Source organism: Genypterus blacodes, unplaced genomic scaffold (assembly GCF_046128005.1).
Source record: "Genypterus blacodes isolate CSIRO-AG114 ecotype Tasmania unplaced genomic scaffold, CSIRO-AGI_Gbla_v1 ptg000027l_1, whole genome shotgun sequence".
NCBI classification, from domain to species: domain Eukaryota; kingdom Metazoa; phylum Chordata; class Actinopteri; order Ophidiiformes; family Ophidiidae; genus Genypterus; species Genypterus blacodes.
This window is the reverse complement of record NW_027466840.1, coordinates 62506-82266: the sequence shown is the minus strand read 5'-3', so window position 1 is coordinate 82266 and position 19761 is coordinate 62506. Positions and strand designations below refer to the sequence as shown.

The following is a 19761-nucleotide window of genomic DNA, read 5'->3' as shown; positions in this document are numbered from 1 at the left end:
CTGTTTCTCTTAAATGGGAGCGAAGACGTGAAGCTGGGACTGAATTTCAACTTTGTGGAAATATGTAACTGTGACATAAAACATGGAGCAGTCGACCACTCTTGATATAGAGACGCTGAAGGTGAGCAAATAATAAAAAACTTATTTTAGTGGAATTTTGTCTTAGAAATGTGTTTCGTCAGTGGAAAGGGGGAGAAGATAGCTACAACAGGAAAGTTAGTTTGGAGTCATTAGTAAAATATGTAGTATGACAATATTAATACGCACTTTTGAATAGTGTTGAACATGTGAAATATCAGTTTTGTTATTTTTTTTATGACTCTGAAGTGACTCTGTTTTTCTGTAATCTAAAGACCAAGCCTCACGTGTCCGTTCTTTTAATGTATTCCACTGCAACAGGTGAACCTGCTGCTTCAATTATTATTTCTAACATGAAAACGTTCAACACAGACTATTTTCTATATGTACGATTAAGGCACCGGGGAGCCCATTTCCATATCTCCCCTCTATGCTTCACCTATGCTTCATCCTCCATATATTCTCCACAATCAGAGAATGTGACAGCTTATGAATATTCTGCCTGCATGATTCTCATTATAATTGCAGTATGTAACCTCTGGGTGCTGTATGTGCACCTCCTCACAACGCTGCAGTGTCAGAGAGCCACACAGCAGAAGCTCTGTTTGGCCGTCAAGCGCGTAGGAACAGATCTGTAGGGTCCCACTCATTGTTCAAATGTAAAAAGGTTACCCAAACCGTCCTAAAATACAGAAATGGTTTGTTTGTATGGTAGGATTTGTGTTTACTACACTTATCAGATGCTTTAAGATATGTTTCCCCTGAGCGTTCGACTGATGAATGCAACCGACGCCATGGGGTGCTGTCCAAAATTGTCCCTCCAAGGATTTGCTAAGGATTGTCAAGGAAAGCTGGTGTAGTGTGGAGAAGTGTCTCTCTGTTTACATCAACAGTTTTTGCTCTTTTCACCACCAAGCAAAGAATTGAAGGAGCTGCCAACATTTCGAGCTCAACAAAACCTCAAAATCTGAGTCTCAAGGTGAATGTTTACAATGCAAGGTCTTGAGATTTTCTCCTTAAGCCAGATGCGCGTTTCAGTTGCAAACCACAAATATTTTCTGAGCTTTCCTTGAAAATGTCATCAGGAGAACAGTGCATAGCAGTGTGTGTCAGCGAACGGAAAAAGCTCCTCAAACACATCCCATCTGAGACGCTCAAGCCTCTGTGCTCTCATTGAACAGCTGCGACCTTTCTTTGTTCCGGACTTACTGAAGATCTTTGATCCCCGCCGCTCCTGTCCTCGCTATAGGTTATTGTGTCATTCTGAGCAGAGCAAAGTGAGCTGCAAAGACGGGGCGCTGACTGCTGCAGAAGTTGCCGCCATTGATGAGCTTCAGACCTTTTGTATCTCCACAGAAATGAGGGAGCCACAAAAATTGGATTTCACATCTAAGTGGTCCGGCTATTGACAGCAGCGCCCTCTCCCAGATGCTTGATTGTCACATCAACAAACTGTGAAATGGTTCCATCAATGCAGTAAGGTGCACATCTGAGAAGAGGCTTACATGTAATTGGCCGGTTACAGTCTTGGATTCGGGCTGAGGTGTGTTTGATTTGCTCATTCTGTCGAACTCGAACGCACACAGAAACTAAATAAATGGCAGCTTTAATTTGTCAGACTTGCCCCATGACCGTGTCCATCCACTCTCCCTCCTGCTGCCTCAGCGTTACTCTGAAGGCCATTGTGCAGTGTGCATATGCAGACGCAATGTAAGATGGATGTGTACAAGCTCAGAGTCATTAGTGCATCTCAAATGTTTTCTTACCTCCAGCTGAAGCGCCCTGTGGGGCTCCCGTGGCACCACTGAGTGAGAAAACACCAGCTGATATGCTGATTATCATTATCAGGCATTAATAACGTCTCATTTTCTTTCATCGGGGGATTCTCAGCTGCATTTTGCTGTTCTGCACCATGTCACTGTTTGATCAAAACAGCATGTAGAATATCACCCTCAATGCTAATTGGTGAAAATGAAGCATGCTGGCACAGAGAGGGGACTGCTGGGTAATTGCTCGCCTTGGCTGGTTTCAGCTGTAACGTCTGTAGTCAAAGCTCTGAGGATCCCCCCTCGGCAAAAAGAGAAAGCGACAGTCAGATCTCAGCACACGCTTTAAAGGGATTGATGAAGTAGCACATTAAAAGATAAATACAGCCTTGCAACAAATCCACAAGGACCTTCCCAGCATCTAAAGATAACAGTTTGTGTAGTTTCTTGTGCCTCAGAGATGCAAGTTACTGTGTAGGTGTTCAGCTATTAATAGAAATAGCGCGTAATCAGGCTGTGGGTTGTAGGTGGTAAACCTTTCATTTTTAAGTAATTAAGTAAGTAATTCCAGGTCCATCTGCTCATGTGAATCTAGTGAGATTAATCCAGAGCCTTACAGAATGTAATCTGATGATTTCATTAGGCTTAAGGAAGCCCGAATAATTGTTGGCTTCACGTTTTGTGTGGAGAGAAAACACTACTTTACTGTTCCGGGAGTCCAGGAGGAAAAGCACTGATCGAATGCTGTCTGGTGCCCTGTTGTTGTTATGCGGACATTTGGAGGAGTTGCAAGGTTAAACAGTTGGCAGCAGGCATCGAAAATATCATGTTTTTGTCCACATTTAGCAATAACCATCCATATCTTTGTGTCATTTTCTGCCTGTTGAATCTGAAATCTGAACATTAATTATCTGGTCTTTCTCACTATTTACATCAGATTATTGTCGATTTTGATTCCACTTTGTCACTGCGCACAGCACAAATACCATGACAACAAAATACAGGGCACATCTAAAGAGTGCACAGAGTTTGATAGGAGTATAAATAATGATTTTGAACTTGTGTATACGCCACCTCCACTCACACTCTTTGTGTTATTACTCTGTCACTTATTTTGTCACTTGCTCACGCAGTGTAAGTTTGACATCTTTATCAGCACAACGAGCCCGGGCTATGTGACCTGCATGCTGAAATGACACACTGACTAAACATTTTGTGCACTCTGTGAATAAGCGAGCTTTAGGCCAGGGCTAATATATGCATTAAAACTCTGCTAAGGATCCACAAGCATTCATGCATTGGGAACAGTGGGTTGCTATAGAAATTACAAGTGCTGAATGTTACCCTGGCAACAGCAGACTGAAAATGTAGCCCAAACTTAAGTCTGAAACTGTTATTTGGACTTTCTGGAGTGGATCAGAACATCTCAGTACTTAAACAGTCAAAGATACTTGAGCAGAGTGTATTACTATGTTTATGTGGTGGAAAGTATTTACTTCCGTGACCCAACACCGACTGTTTACCGACTCACTCGCTGGCCTTTGTGTAGCCGTTAATGCTCGCCCTCGCTCAGCTGTATCGCCAGCTAAATTGGAATCGCTGACATTTGCAGGCCGGCGTCGTCGGCCGTCTGCTTTTCACTGCAAAGTCGCAACATCAATTCGTGAGACGTCTCTGCCGCTGCTGGCAGATGTGAAAGGTGGTTACTCCAAGGAAACACTCGCTTAAAGGGTGGAAAATGTTGCACCCTATGCTTCAACACACAGCGAAGACTCTCAGAACCCATTTGTGCAGGGTGACTGGAGTGGAGCTTATCCCAGCATGCATTGGGTGAGAGGCACACACACAGGCTCATCTATGCCGAAGTTTTTGACACACCTAAAATTTGGCTGAAATCGGTTTGCCAGTTTGCGTCACTTCCCACTAACAGCCTATCACTCAGACGGGCGAAGGGTCTATGTGGGATGAAGACGGCACCTTTCTTTAACAGAGATGACGAAACCGACGGCATAAATGATTCACGAGAGCGACCGTTAAGTGTTGTTGCAGTCAGGAGTCGCATTCCTCCCTCAATAAGCTACCTCCTCCAACTTCCCCTCACTGAGAAAGTCGAGGCATTTTCCTGCTGTGCCACCGTAAATGAGAGCCTGTCAGGAAAACATACAATCTGCTGATAACCTCCATCAGTGTTCTATGCTAATGACACGCTGAGTATGAATAAAGCATGCAGGTCGGCCATGGATTCTAGCCTGAGTTATGCATGCAGAACACTTCCCGGGCATTCCTCTGGGAAACGCTGTGCACAGGTGTGTCAATTATGAATGTTCGTCTCGTGCAATTAAAGCGTTTCATACTAGTAGGATGAATTACCTGTGGCGCCCCGTAGATGAACGACAAACACTAAAATAATTCTCTGCAGCTGGACATTAAAATGATTTTATGTCTAAACATGAGGAGACGCTTCGCTTTATTATCCGCATTGGAGGGAGAGAGAGGGGGTGCAGGGAGAGAGAGAGACCGTATCTACGTAAGTATCAAATCTAAGAGTTGAGCATGGGATGCTCACACCATCATCATGGTCTCTAATCTAATATGAAAGCTCACATGCAGCAGCTTGCATCTCGCTGACCCTCTGTCGAACAACCGACTTCATATTTTCATCACAACTCCAAATTTTCCGTGGACTTCACTTTAGATCGGGAAAAACAAGTGTTTGAGACCCTTTAGAGGTTGATGGGCGTTAATGATCCACAGAGCCGAGCCTGAGGCAGCCAGAAAACAGGAAGCCGTCACTCAGGGTGACGTTATTTGGAACACAGCAATTCAGTTTTGACAAAATGTCAAGAAGTAATTAGCATTGAAAACAAAGCTGTGACAAGTTATTTAATCCTTACAAATGAGTGTTTGCACATACATACAAGCTCATGTGTCACAGGTTTTCCTTCGTAGTTCTAGAAAACACAATTCAGATCATTAGTATGTAAGTGTTCATTCACCGACTTGACAAAGAGACAGAAGAGCTTTGCCACATCGGCTCACAGCAGAACTGTCAAGCCTTTTTTATTCCCGTGACACATCGCAAACATGTCATCAATGAATCTTGATGATCCTTCAAAAATCAAAACGAAACGCACCTTTCCTATAAAAAAGGAACTCTGATGCAGTATCTTTCTTAATAAAACAAAGTCGGCCAAATGACCTTGTCCGTTCGGGACAGAGCGTGATGGATCACTCTGCTGTTGGTTCAATTTCAAAAAGTGCATAAGCCCGGTGGACACAACAAAAGGCACACTACCTAAAAAAATCCATACTCCTGATTATTTAGCACCACCTTTACGATTGCAAAATAACACTTAGAGGCATTTAGAATTGTACTTGCAAGGTGAATTTGTGCTTTCTACACTGCTTTCCTTCCAGATTACCCAGGAGCAGTTTATACTCGCGTCCCAGTCGCTGCACCTCCAGCGGCCTGCCTGCGAGGCCGTCTACCCCGTGGGCCTGTACGGCTGGAGGAAGAGATGCCTGTACTTCTTCCTCCTGCTGCTCATGGTCACCATGATTGTGAATCTGGCCCTCACCGTCTGGATCATCAAGGTCATGAACTTCTCTATGGTGAGTGTACTAAATGCACTCTACTCACAACTCTTCCATCCTTCTTTTCTTCCCTCCTTTGTTTGTTCCTTTCATCCTTCCTTCTGTCCTTTCATCTTTTCTTACTTTCCTCTTTTGTGTATTCATCTGTTCCTTCCTACCTTTGTCTGGTCTTTTGGTCCTTTCAGCCTTTATTGTTTCATTCATTTCTTAACCGATTTATTTATTAGTTTCTTTCTTCTGTCCTTCCTTATGTACAGTAGGAATGGGAAGAACTGTCTCAGCCTCTGAGAATTTGTTTTAAATTCCCAGAGGCTCTGTCTCTCAACTCGTCTTTTTCTGTCTCTTGTGGACTTGATAAAGAATTAGAGAGGCGTTGGCAGCAGGACTGGCAGACACACAACGTGTTCATCTTGACGGAAAACCAAACAGGCAGAAGCTGCGAGAGTCCGTGACATTTTCAGGGACAATGCACACAATCTACCATTTTGTCAACAAACTCCTGATGGCAGCATCCCCCCCTCTGTGAGGGATGTGCCCCCTGGCTGTTGCCATCACTTCTCCCTCCACTCCTTCGCCTCCCATCAATCTGTGTCATGACTAAAAGACCTTATCAGTGCTGTTGGTGTCGCTCCAGAAAATGTACTTGCTTCCCATCTCTCCGGGACTTAGGCAGCTCAATAAGAACCACGCCGCCTTTTATTGGAATTATAATGCGTTTTTGAGAAGCTTTGCCCCCGAATGAGGGATTCTGTTTACTCCGGTTTTGAAGTGCAGCCCCAGCGACAAGTTATTGAACCCGGAAGACGCTTGAAGGCTGTGAATCTCTCTAGTCTCTTCATCAATGGTGTCATTCCTGTACTGAACATTTGAAAGTTAAACATCCTCCTCCTTCTCCTGCATCTCCACCACTTCCATGCTAAGAATTGATAATTTCTTAGTGATGGTAATATCTGCTCCAGATTACCTGCTAAATCAATGTATTGGTTCATTGTCCATCTGTCCTCCAACTTGAACCTCCTGACACCTTCTATTTTGTAAGCATTTTTAATTTCTCTTTGCTATTTGGGATTATGGGACCTAATAAGTATAAAACTACACGATCTAAAACTACACATATGTGTACCCCGAGGTGGCAGTGAAAAATATCCAGACAAGAGGACAACAGGTTTAAATTAAGCCCAATGATGTATAAGCTGTCGGGAAGGAAAAATGAAATGTCCACATATGAGGACGCAGGGTCACAGGAGGTTAACATTGTCGGACTTAAAATGAAACTTGGGGTTAAAACCTACAGAAGCAGGACCAACCCACAGGAGCTGAACTATGAGCCACAAGGGCCACATGCGTCCTTTACTTCAGTTACAATCATTTTGCACATTAATAATTTCAGTTCTACATGTATGCTGAATCACGAATGAATGAATTCTTCTTTTCACCAGTTTTACACAGATCTTACTTCATGGATTCTCAGTGGATGTTTTTTGAGCTCACACAACTGAGGCTGCCTTCTGTGAGGCAGACATGCAATGCATATTAAAAGAATCATGAATAAAACTTGTAAAATCTACATAATCACAAATCAGCTATACATTTCCGAAATTTCTCCTTCTTTCCACAAAATTCCCATGGATTGGCATTCGCGGCGGTGGCTGCCACACAAGCCAGCGTTTTTTTCCCACCGCTGAATGTCTCTCTCTCTCCCTTTCACACCCAAATGTCATTCCCACATTCTGCCGTGTCACTCAGCCCTGCCCATCTCACACACAGGCGCCACGGCTCAGACTAATGTCGGCCACAGATGGGACTTTTTCATTCGTGGCACCTACTTATTTACCCCTCGCAGCAGCACTGATACACTTATAATTCTGTTGCAGGATGGAATGGGGAATCTGCAGTTGAAAGAAGATGGAATTCGCCTGGAGGGAATCTCAGAGTTCCTGTCTCCCCTCTACGTGAGCGAGATCCAGTCCAGGAGGGTAAGTCGCTCTCTCGCTCTCCTCCACCAACTTCAACTTGTTCATGGATCGATAACTCTGTGGCACTGACAAACGCAGAATAACTACAATCAACAGAAACGTATCTGGGCCGCTCACGCAGTCAAAGATCTCGCCGAAGTCATAGATAAGCTGCAATCGATCACTTTGTGTCAGGGAAGTTTGATCGATGCGGTGCACAACATGGGCCAACTTCCCTCTGCGCTTTGACTTGACGGCGCTTTGATGTAACTTTGTATTTATATACGGTGCCTGCATTCTTTTTTTTCTCTCATCCTCCTCCTCATTTCCTGTCGTCCTCCAACGGTGCACAATCAGAGGCTCCCATCGGCAGGAGATGGGTAATAGGCTGCCTCACAGGCCACATACACCCCTACAGGAGATTACAGACGATTACAGAGGGACCACAGTCCCCCGCTGGATTTCCAATCAAGCCCACGCGATAAATCCCCCTCCCACCCCTCAATCTGCTTCCTCTCTCCTCTTTGATGTTTAGTAGATTAACCAACACAGCCCCGGTGCAAAGTTGATCCAAATTTACCTCTCCCACACGAATCTTAGACACGCAGCAGGATCATCCCCTTTGCGGTGATTAGGCATGGCGCAGAAGCAATTTCAGGGACCGCGTCGACGCATGAAGCGACTTGATAGTGGGTAGAATTTGCCACAGCAGATTCAGAAACAACTTGGAATTGCCTGCTCTCGCTCTTTGATGTTTTACTTAAGCTCGATATTAATTTAAATCTCCCAGTCGTGCACTCGGTAGCCGTAGCAAACACCTCTAGGTCGCTGCGTAACCACGCTTATTGTTAGACAACACCAATATTTCATCCCCCCCGAGCAATACCACCTGCAGACATTTTTACTGTCTTGTTTTACAGACAGGCAGCGCAATGGCCCCCTTATCTGCCACCGCCAGAGATATTTTGCGGAGCGAAAAATCTCTGCCGGTCACTCAATATTTTGCACCTTAAGAAATATGTCAAGCAGCGAGAGGGCAAGGATTATGGTTATCCAATGAGCGGTGGAGTGTTTACACTGCAGCGCCTTTCTGCAGTCAGATAACCACCAGTGATCAATAAGCCATTACGGCAAACAGCAGTGAACGTTAGTGCGCCACAGATCTCTTAAGAAAGTTTAATCTACGATGATTTTGTTTCTTTAACGTCAACGTCCATAGTTTTTTACAGCCAGAGGGACAGAAAATTTTAAAGAAAAGGAGACACTAATTAAGACCTTTTTTTTTTAGATCCTGAGTGAAGCGAAGCAAATAGCAGGACATCTCGTGCTTCCCGCGTACTACAATAATGAACCCCAGGGTTTGAAAATATATAACACACACACACACACACACACAGAGCCTCTGGTCGGTCAAGTTTCGAGGTTTAAGTTGCGTTTAGATATTGTATTGTGAAATTAAGGGTATAGTGTGGCGCTCATGCGGGAAAGTTCAAGCGTAAACTGGATTCGGGATGCTTGATATTATGATTGTTGTGTGGAATTTTATTTGTGGTTCCAATGTTGGTCTCTTCGCAGCAATATTCGGTGATAGCGTCTCTGTGCTGAGCCACCTGTCGAAGCTGACAGGCAGATGGATGGATGGAATATTCTGTATATTATTTTTCCTACCCCGGGGCCCCCATTCTGCCTCTGTCTGTGTATCCATCCATCTATCCATCAGCACTTACAGAGTGGCACAGAGCACACACACAGTTGAATTGTTGGGGCCAACATGGAGGCCACCAAGAAGAGTTTCCGTCCTTTAATCAAATGTTTCAAATCCAGGAATCGCTACATTTACATTAACGTGCAGCACCTCTAATTAAACATGACGCATGAGGTTACTCAGGCTTAACACAACTGGCCAGTCAAGAACAGGGCAGGCATTCTGGAGATAGCATATTTTCCCACTTACTGTGCATAGCAGTGCTACTGAAAGGGAGATGGAAAAGTTGATCAACGTGGCTTTGGAAAGGGTATCAAAATAGAAATAAAATTAGGAAAAACACTGTTGGAATTTGTGAAATATTACATTATTGTCATTACAAAAAATCTCAAACCCAATTACACCACTGACAGCTACAATGCTACATTGATTTCAGCCATCAAATTCCTCCTGTTTGAAAGATAATAAAGCAGCAGGAACTTTGGGACTTTTTGAATTCAACATTTCACCTGCCAGAGCAACATTGTTGTTATAATTTCACATCATAATTCCATACTATAATATCACTCATTTGACTGGACAAGATGGGAAAGACTGTTACGTAACCGTGCAGGCTGCTGTTTTCGGTGAATGATTCAGTGCACAATAAGAATATTTCATGTCATTGATCTGATGCATCTTTTAGTTTTCTGGTAAATCCTTTGCAAATGGGAAAAAACAAGCCTTGGGTTTAGTGATTTGTGTCACATACATTATCATAATGTCTGATGCTGCTTAAGGACAACAGAGGTCAAATTTGATCAGGCACGCTGTCCACTCCAGATTTGTTCGGATTTTTTTTTTCAATTGATGTAGTCCAGTGGTTTTCAATCATGTGCTTTTGGAGTGTGCAGGATTTTATTTATGTTAAGAAATACAGCATCTGATTTCACTGATTAGTCCCTCCTGTCTGGCTGAACGTGCTTGGAGCTACAATGGGCTGCTGTGGTGCAGAGCTGGAGTGGAGGACCTGAGCCTTCGGGCCTCCATGGCGCATGTGGCAAACTTACCGATGCAAGCAGTCGGCCAATGCGGAGGGAGGCAGAAGGCCAGAGGTGCAGTGTGGAATTCTGGGCGCCCTGAAAAGAAAAATGGCTCCGGGGCCACGTTCCTTTAAGAATCATTTATCTTTCGCTCCATTAGTGACAGCACTGCAGAGGTCAAAACTGACAGCTCACTGTCTGTGGGCAGCAATGATCCACGGCTTTATTAGTGCAGAACCAGATATAAACGCATAAATCATATACAAACCCAAGTATTACACTGTGCAATTTTTTAAAATCTAGTCTAAAATCTGAAATTTTGTCTTGGCTTTTAACTGAATTTCAATAGGCAAAACAGTTCAGACAGAGCTAATCAAACCTCTTTAGTCAGACTCCTGTTGGCGCTCATTATTGTCTCTGGGGGATCTTGATTGATTCATAAAAAGCCACCAGTGCAGGTGTGTTTTATGTGAGTGAACTTCATCCATTTGCATCCTTTTTGTAACCTAGGCTTGCAGATTGGAGCTTCAGCAAAATATTTCACAGCTGAGCAGAAGAAATGGGAATCGGGCCAACTGGAATGCACCAAGATACAGAAGTCTTTCATTTGCACTAATGTAAAGCATGTCTGCTAATGTGCTATTTTGAGAGGTCTAATTATATTTCTAGAGGGGGAATTGTGATACAGGAAGACTCATTTTCGCTTTATGACACGTTGTGTTCATTACAGTTCATCAGCTAAGATATATGCAGATACGTAAAGAAGAATTTAATTTAAACTCAATGCGTTCCAGTCTCGGGAAGATGAGACAATCACATAAAGCAGCTTTGTTTCCGAGGCGTCTGTGCTCTTTTTTGCGCTTTAGGCTGTGATGTTATTCACAGTATGCAGGGGAGCATCCTTTGCCTTACAGCAGCCATGGTAATTTTTCAGTCTGACGGGGCCCACCGCACCTACAACAACACCCTCCAATTATGCGCACCGCCTCTGATCTACACTTGACCTTCCGCGACGGGCGCAACGACTGAAACGCCCTTTCATGAGATCCCAAAGAAGTGTTCGGGAGCGCAAGCTGCGTCTCAGCTGCGGGGCCCCTCAGGAAAAATTTAAGACCTGTAAACTCTTTAAAGGGATACTTCAAATCGAGGAGTTGAATTTCCTCACACTGCATTGCTTCCTGGAGAACTTGTGTTCATGATGCGCATTTATATCGGGAAGGAGCAAGAATGGAATAAGAATAAACCATGTGACCTCTGCAAAGTTTCACAGCACGCCAACTCTGCTTAATCAACTACAGTGTGAAGCATCTTTTGGGAAAGCATACACTGAATTTAAAGTATTTAAGACAGCTTTGTCAATAAAACTCAAATCCAATGCTGAAAATTGCCAGCATTTTATGAGAACTTACCACTTTCAATTGAGTTTTCAATTTTAAAAGAAGCGGGAACAGAGAAAGTCAATGTCAGCTTTATTTACTTACCTACATTATTAAGATAGGGTTTAAAGAACATTTGGTATATTAATATTATTTAACACACCACCTGCTTTCAGGCATCAGTAAAGCAGACAGTATACTGCACACACTCTGACATTGGGTCTGATTATGGTGGTGTCGTTGTGTATTAAAATGATGTGTACTACGTGTTAAGAATGTCTTTACTTGTCATATTGAACTGTTGGCTCACCTCCTTTCAGGGTCAAAAGGTATTGATCGTGGAAACCAACAGTGTGCCTTCTCCAATTCATCTACATGCTCTCACTATTTAACATTTATGCTTAGCAAATTGAGCTATAAGACACAGATATTGTGACAGATTTTAGAGTTGCCCTCATAAGAACACATCCTAAGATCCAAATGTAACGGTCCTCCCCGTCCTTCCATCCTTTCTCTCTTCTTTCTCCACATAGGACAGCGTGTTGGTCCTGCGCTCAGAAAAGAATGTCACAATGAATGCCCGGAACAGCCAAGGCCAGCTAACCGGCCAGCTCACAGTGGGTGAGTTTCCATTTACTCTGTGATTATCGTTTGTGTCCGATCAGTGGGCCGTCTCACATTAAAGGGTCAGTTACTTCTTTGTCTGCGACAGTCGACTGCTGTCCGCTCACTTTTTTGGTTAACTCTCATGTTGAGCCTGTACTTCTGTTTTTATGTCGAGCTTAAAGTTACGATTTTCCTGCCTAGGACTGTAATTGCACAATCAATCTCATTTTATTGATGACTTAATAAAGATAAGAGCAACGATTTATCTTTGAGTCATCTCAGATCATCTGTTCCTGCAGATACACTGTGTTGTTTCTTCCATATATAAGCCTTATTGCACTTATTGAAAGGGCAATGGATTCTTTTTTATCACCAAGTTCAACCATCAGTCATTCCAAATTACCAAAGTCATTTACATGATTAATGACCACTGAAAAGCAAATGACCTGCTTATTAACATTAATAGCTATTGATCTTCGGCAACACAAGTTGGGAGTTGATGCTGATTTGACAAGACTGGTGCTATGACACGTGTGGTCACGCCTGACCTTCCTCTGAAATTACTTCCTGAATTTGCACAAAGTGTATTCTTATGTGAAATTTAGTAAGCGTGAAGAGGGAGAATGCACATCTGGAAAAACACCAAAGTCTACAGAACAGCAATTAATATTCCTCACCAGTGGAACAGATTACTGATTTGTCTCCATCTATTGTGGAAGCACGGCTGATCCAGCTTTGCTGAGTGCTTTTCATTTGCAGAGCAAGCACTCAAGAAAGTACAGATTAATAATAGTCTGAAATGACTTAAACAGTGTCCACAAAAACGTCTGTGACATCTGTGTTCACTACTGGTGCTTTTTAATTATTTTTTATTTAACTAAAAAACTCATTGCTCTCTTTATCCTATGGATGGTGATATGTGGAACATTCGGTGGTGGAAGAGGAACAATAATTCTTTAGGGCATAAGTAGCAACACAACACTATCCTACACTAAAAGATGATATACCTGATACACAAGTTTTCACCCTAGTGTTAACAAAACTTTTATCTTGAAAACAATGACAATTTTGGATGGTTAGTGCTCCAACATCTAAAATAAAGCAGAGGGTTGAAATCACATTTTAAGTGCACATGCTTTGGATTTGTACCTTTGTGTGCAGGACCTGAGGCAGTGGAGGCCCAGAGTCAGAGGCTGGAGGTGCGCAGCAGAGACGGAGACCGACTGCTGTTCACGGCGGACGAGGAAGAGATCATCATGACAACAGAAAAGTTCATCGTCACAGGTAAAAACATGCAGATGTCAAAGACCTGGTTTGATGGATAGTTTGATGGATAGTTTTGTGTAAAAGTGAATTCTGTCTCCAGGCTCAGAGGGTGCCATGTTTGGTCATTCGATCGAGACTCCACTGATCCAGGCGAGCGCTTCCGACGACCTCAAGTAAGCTCAAAATTCATCGACTCTGCTAGAATTCATTAAAGCTTAATGTCACACGTTCACACTCTGTTCAATTAACACGGTGATAAATCTCCCACGGCAGTCTCAAAGATGATGCCTGCACTGAGAAAAACATGGCGGCAAACCATTACTCACTGCTATCTCTAACATTCTCTCTTGTAAACTTGAGCATCTTGAGTCGTTATCACAGAAATTCAACCCATCTACAACGATATCTTATAATTATATTAATTTCACAGGCTGTGAGTGAGCTAATTTGTAAGTTATTCTCTGTGGCGGTGGGGAATTGAATAGATTAAAGCATTAAGAAAGCACTGTGAAATTGGGCGAGGTCAAGATAAGATTCATAGAGTCCCGTGCTCACGCTTTCGGGGCCCCGAGCCGTAACGAGCGAGGTTTGTTGTCCACCTTGCTGCTCCTGAGGGGAGAGCCTGGATCAAAGTAGGCAGAAAAAAGCAGTGTTCTGGCAGCTAATTCCTTTGGAGTGAACGGAATACCGATGAGCTTTGCTTTAAAGCAAAGGCACTCACAGGAGTCACACACACACACAGGCTCAGCTCAGGGCGACCATCTGCAGTGTGGTGAAGCATCCCAATAGAAAGCCCAACCAGAAACATTTTACCAACGCAAATAACACGACTCATGTTTGTTTGAGCTCCCCTACACCCGGGAGTCTAATTTAATATATTGAATGTTTTTTCTGGCTGTTGACTTGAATGCCATCATTTTGACTGGCTCAAATTTTTCCAATCGATTCGTTTTTTGGGCCCAGTAATGACTCTTAATTCAGCTCTTATAATTTTTGTTTGACATTATGGTTTTGTATGGGTATTTTTCTATATACTGTAAATATAAATGCATACATTGAATCCCTAGCAGAATTGCACTTTTTCATTATAATGTCATTTAAATGTAAATTTTGCACAATCACACTCAAGACACTTCCAAATGACACCCGTCTGTGTGCGGGAGTAGTGCCCAGATGAGTGCGTGTTATACCTGCATAAGCATCGTTTATCTTTCCGTCTCTCGCCTGTTAAGTTACACTACTCATCATTAGGAAAGGAAGAAGAAAGACAGGTCTCTTTTGGTATGGGTTTTCTCTCCTGAGGCCAGCGGTAATCTGGGAATAGAACAGAGATGAGACTCAACTGAGATCCTGCTCTTATTTCAAGAGCCTCCAGGTAAGGTACAGTGCAGCATAGATATGCCATTGACATCTAACGCTATGTTTTTCAGGCAAAAATCAACATTGGTCAGTATAGGAAACATGGCTTTCATGGCTTTGTTCGCATTACTGGCTTTTTCTGCTGTGCCTCATCTGCCCACAATTTAGGCAGGACAGATAGATGATAACGAGCAAAAGCTGATTCGCCGTCTCTTAATCACTGGAGATTTCACTGTCATCTGTTGTCTCTGCAATGTGGTTCATGTTCACGCAGACCTAACAGCGCTTGGTTGACATCTGTGGCGCGCAGATGGCGAGAGGATTTTTAGATCATTGCAAGAGGAAGGCTCCATGTCTCTGTTGACATGGGGGGAGCAGACCTTTTCTTGCCCTTTTTCGATGCTTTAATTGAAATTTAGCTTCATAAAGGCACGTAGGGATTTGTCTTTGTGGTGACATTGAAAATTCGGCCACAGCAGACAGGATTTCACAGTTTTTTTCCTTGTTATGGCAAAGACGTCACACAGTGAATTTCTGGGAGCAGCACAAGAACAAAAAGCAGGAAAAATAACTCCTTTCTCTCAAAAACTTCTGCTGAAAGAGTCCTTTTCACCGGTCTTCAGGTATAAAGGCTATTTGCAATTCTGGGAGTTGCATGCACCTGTCTAGTTGCTGAGATCCGAGCAGATTTCAGGACAGTGTCTGCAGCAGCCGTGTCCATGGAGTGACAGGTTCATTACCAAGATAAAGGCAGGACGGAACAGAACAGAAAAGAACAACTCCTTCTGATCCCACTTAGCTCTAGACCCACGTTTCGGCCACCAGTCTGGCGGAATTGAGAGTGGGTGTAGGAGTGTAATCGTTGTGTAAGTTTTTGTTACAGCTGAGAATATTTCATTGGGAAAAGGTTGAGGTAATTGGCTTTACTTACAAGTAAATCTGGAGGGAAGCAGCTGGTTTACTCAATCACTCCTCTATCTGTAACTATAAGTAAAGTAAAAAGTAAAGATTGCTTCACAAGGTCAGAACCCAGTCAAAACTCTTTACATGTCTGATGATATCATATTCTTGTACTGGGGTAAAGTATAGCACATTCGGTGAATACAGATTTCTGGAAAACATTGAGTTATGTAATTTCAGGAGGTACAAGTTAAACTTATTTTTCACCTCAGTTTGCTTTTTGTCTTGATAGTAATACATTGGAGATTTTGCATCATAAAACCTGGTTCATTTCCGGGCTCCTCCAAGGGAACATGTTGATGTGTTGTGGAGCAAGACACTGAATTCCTAACTGCTCCTGATGGCATGGCCCTGCAATTAGTGTGTGAATAGGTGAATGTGAGGTACATTTTCCATCAAAACCAAACCTGAACACATTAGGGACCCTGAATGCAAATAATTTACGGAAAGAGACAGTGAATGTTGTCTGAGGACTGACTTTTCAGTGTGAAAGGTCAAACTGGATTTGGCGGTGAAGTATTCAATCCTCTTCTGCTCTGTGTTGCCTGAGGTAACAGAAAGGGCACCTGAACCGAGAGCGGTGGCAGTAACGGACATCTTGCCGGCGTGTCTGTCAGGGTTGTCAGTCAGGGTTGGTGTGTGTAAACCATCTAAAAATGGTCTCGTCTGAAACTTTGACTTATGGAGTCCAAAACTCTTTGTGAAAAGTAACTTATAGCAATGTGAGCAATCAGTGAGATTGTCAAGTGCTGGTGCCAATGGTGGCAGAATAGGACACAGGTGATATTTACATTAGCTGATAATAAATAATAATGGGAAATTAGTCAAATCTACGTTGCATTATTCATTTAGGATAATGCACACATAGTTTTGCTTAAACACACAGCCATCAGCACAGGAGTGCCACAGGGATCTGTCATCTATCCAAGTGCTATTTGCACAGAATATTTCTTTTCATGCAGGATCATTTTAGCAATCCAGAAACTGGAACACAGTATTGGAATGGATCTAGATTTGCTGCAATGGGACATTATTTGGCACTTGAAGCCACAAATATTCTGTGCGTCCACAGATACACTACTAATCTGAGTTGGTTATGAATATCAAATTAATTAAATGTATTAAATTAGTATTTATTACAGTAATTAAATTGTGTTGGTGTTTTGTTTAGAGTTTATCTGAAAAAGCACTCCTCCAAAATGTAGTGTTTTGTTTTCTTTAGGCATAATTCCTCTCCCGGTGTAGGCACAGGGTGACCACAGGACCACTTTAAAGGGAGTAAAAATAACACTAATTAACCTCTTACTGCACAGATTAATCATAATGCTAAATGTTTTAATGGATCTTTTAATGACTCATCTATGCCGTTCATGGATAATCAGCAAATGCTTGAGAAATAATCACAGAAACACACTAAGGGGAGGAAGCACCCAGGCTCTTTTGGCTCACTAATAAATTGTTGGTGGAGAAAGGATGTTGGAGGAGAAACAGCATGTGGTACGTTGCTAGGGGAGATGACTGCAGTATACAGTCTAATATATGATTACTAAGGAAGAATATAAGCATTTTCTGAAGATATTTAAAATAATCCGCTATAAGCAAACACAGTTCTTACGAGATAGAGGACATAATAATGTATACATGTGTGATATTTAAGACTTTCTTGGGGTAATAAACGTGACCTTTCCTGCTCTCTCCTGCTCTTGCAGTATCCGGGATACACAGAAATGTTTCACACAGATCCTCTTGAGTGTGTTTCTTGTGAAGCCAATTTAAAGTCAAAGAGGCTTTTCAGTAGTTAATTGTCTCATTCAAATGAAGTATAATCCAACATGTGCGCAACTTTCACTGGGTATGGAGATTTAAATCATTTCAAAGCAGCTCCTCAGCGTCTGCCTTTTGAAATTCACTGAGAACAGATTTAGGGAATATGGGGGTGGGAATCAATTTGTAACGATTATGAGTTATGAAAAGAAATTCCACATTGATTGGCTCTGCCCCTATCAGCCCCATGTAAACAAATGGTCCACAGGGGGGAAATACATATTGCATTAGCATTCAGCACAGTAGAAAATCAATCCAATGTCCAAATCATCCAAAACAATTATGGGCTGTTAAGGTGTCACACTGGATTAGAATAACGAGCCCAAGTTGAACATGATCCTCCACAGGTGCAGATGTCACTGGTCCAACAAGTCAGAAAAAAACTAATAATAATAATAAACTGCATCTCAACGTTCATTGCTTGGTAACTATTATATCCTTGAACTTGTCTTGTTTTCTTCGTTTTTTTAAATGTGACCCTTCTGAATCTATAAAACAGAAAAAATTAATGACTAAATTCTACTTGTTTGGGTCGTTTTTTTTGCTAGGCTGGAGTCTCCAACACGGACCTTGACCATGGAGGCTCCCAGAGGGGTAGAAGTGAGCGCTGCCAAGGGAACGCTGAAAGTCAGCGGGCGAAAGGACCTCCAGCTGCAGTCCACAGAGGGAGAGGTGAGGAGGGTTCACACTAGTTATAAACAAAATGTGCCTCGTGCATATGCAATAACCCACTGACTCTAAATTCCACCTCACAAGGTTGGTGCAACTTTTCCTACAAAACTAAATTGATTGTATCTGCATTCATTTATCTGTTTGAGATTAAACCCGAATATAAACCCTTTGTGATACATTAAAGTCTAACATGAAGTAGGGTCTCTGAAGTCGCCATTGGTTTCAACAATGGAAATATGGTACTTTTTGTAGTATTTCAAATTTGGACCAAGGTACGCCCCTCGTGCACAGTGCAGTACTTTGTGGCTTCAGCGAGCCGGTGTGTTATTTCCTCTCAGATACTTCTAGATGCCAGCACCATACAGCTGGGAAGCCTCCCCGTTGGAGTCTACACCGCCTCCACCACCCAGGCTGCACAGGACCAGAACATATACGAGGTATGCGTCTGCCCCAGCGGAAAGCTATACCTCTCCCCTGCCGAGAGCAGCTCCACCTGCCAGGCCATGAGCAACATCTGCCTGTGGAGCTGACCAGGGAGACAATGTCTGCATTCGCTCGAAATCCGCCACTGGGAGTTGTTTTCTCCCAATGACAGTTGGAAGTCCTGTGGCGCTCTCCTGACCTGATAGAGGGCTCTGACTTTGTACATTTGGATAAGTAAACTCTCCAATCCAAGACCATCATTGGATTAATGGAGGACAGGACCCATGTATGACTGACAGGTGATTGTCTGTGGAGCTGGAGCAGGCCATAGAATCCAGGAATATCATTTACAAACTGAAGCAATTCCTGTTTATTTGAAACACAACTTTTATTTTTCTACTCTTTGTTCATTATTGTAGAAGACTGGGATTAAGAATAGGCAAGAGTGGGACAAGATACAGAAGAACACTGGTGCCTTCAGCTTTAAAAGAGGAATGTTTTATGAGTAATATTTGACACATCTCGCCTTCTCTGTGCAATTACAAAAGAGTTTTGAAGTTGACATGATCTAAGCACAATTCTACAACAAACCATGGTTTTCGTTGAAAATGACAGGAGCTTGGTGTCTGAGTTGGATTCACGTCAGATATTTATAGATAATCTGTTATATTACTAGCTGTTTAAGGTGAAATGAAACATTTTTCTATCCGACATTAACTTTGATTGAAGCTTAACTTTGATAAAGGCAAGTGACAGAATCATTTGATTGTTTAGACACATGTTCATCTAACTTTTCTTGGGGAACATATTGTAACTTTGACCCGAAGATTTAATACTACAAAATTTTGATTAAAAATGTTTAAGTCACATATACAGATTTGTCATAGTGAAGTTTCTCACATTACCTGCGAATAATTTGTGTACATTATAAGCAAAATCTATTTAAACACAAATGTACAGTATGTGCTACACGTCTCCCCGGGGCTCTACCCACTGTGGAATTTTGCATACGAGGCTGGTTGACCTGCCACGGTGGAAGAGCCAGATGGGCAAGCACATACCACCGTCACAAAGGCTCACTTCACTTAACATCCTTCATCACCACCAAGCTAGGGTGGAAAGCATCATGATCACAGCAAAGTGAATCCAGCAGAA

General features: G+C 42.6%; 1 protein-coding gene across 3 annotated transcripts; it reads left to right on the top strand.

Annotated features, from left to right (window-relative positions):
• The first annotated feature begins 82 nt into the window (after positions 1-82).
• LOC142993153 (zeta-sarcoglycan-like) lies at positions 83-19761 on the top strand. 3 transcript variants are annotated; one of them, XM_076143825.1, is made up of 8 exons: positions 83-121; positions 5262-5456; positions 7313-7414; positions 12030-12117; positions 13264-13386; positions 13469-13541; positions 18060-18183; positions 18522-19761. In XM_076143825.1, exons 1-8 carry the CDS (start codon positions 83-85, stop codon positions 18711-18713), a joined length of 936 nt encoding a protein of 311 aa, XP_075999940.1. In that variant the 3' UTR covers positions 18714-19761. The 3 variants fall into 3 exon arrangements, with proteins under 3 accessions (XP_075999940.1, XP_075999941.1, XP_075999942.1); XM_076143826.1 differs by lacking the exon at positions 7313-7414; XM_076143827.1 differs by lacking the exon at positions 13264-13386.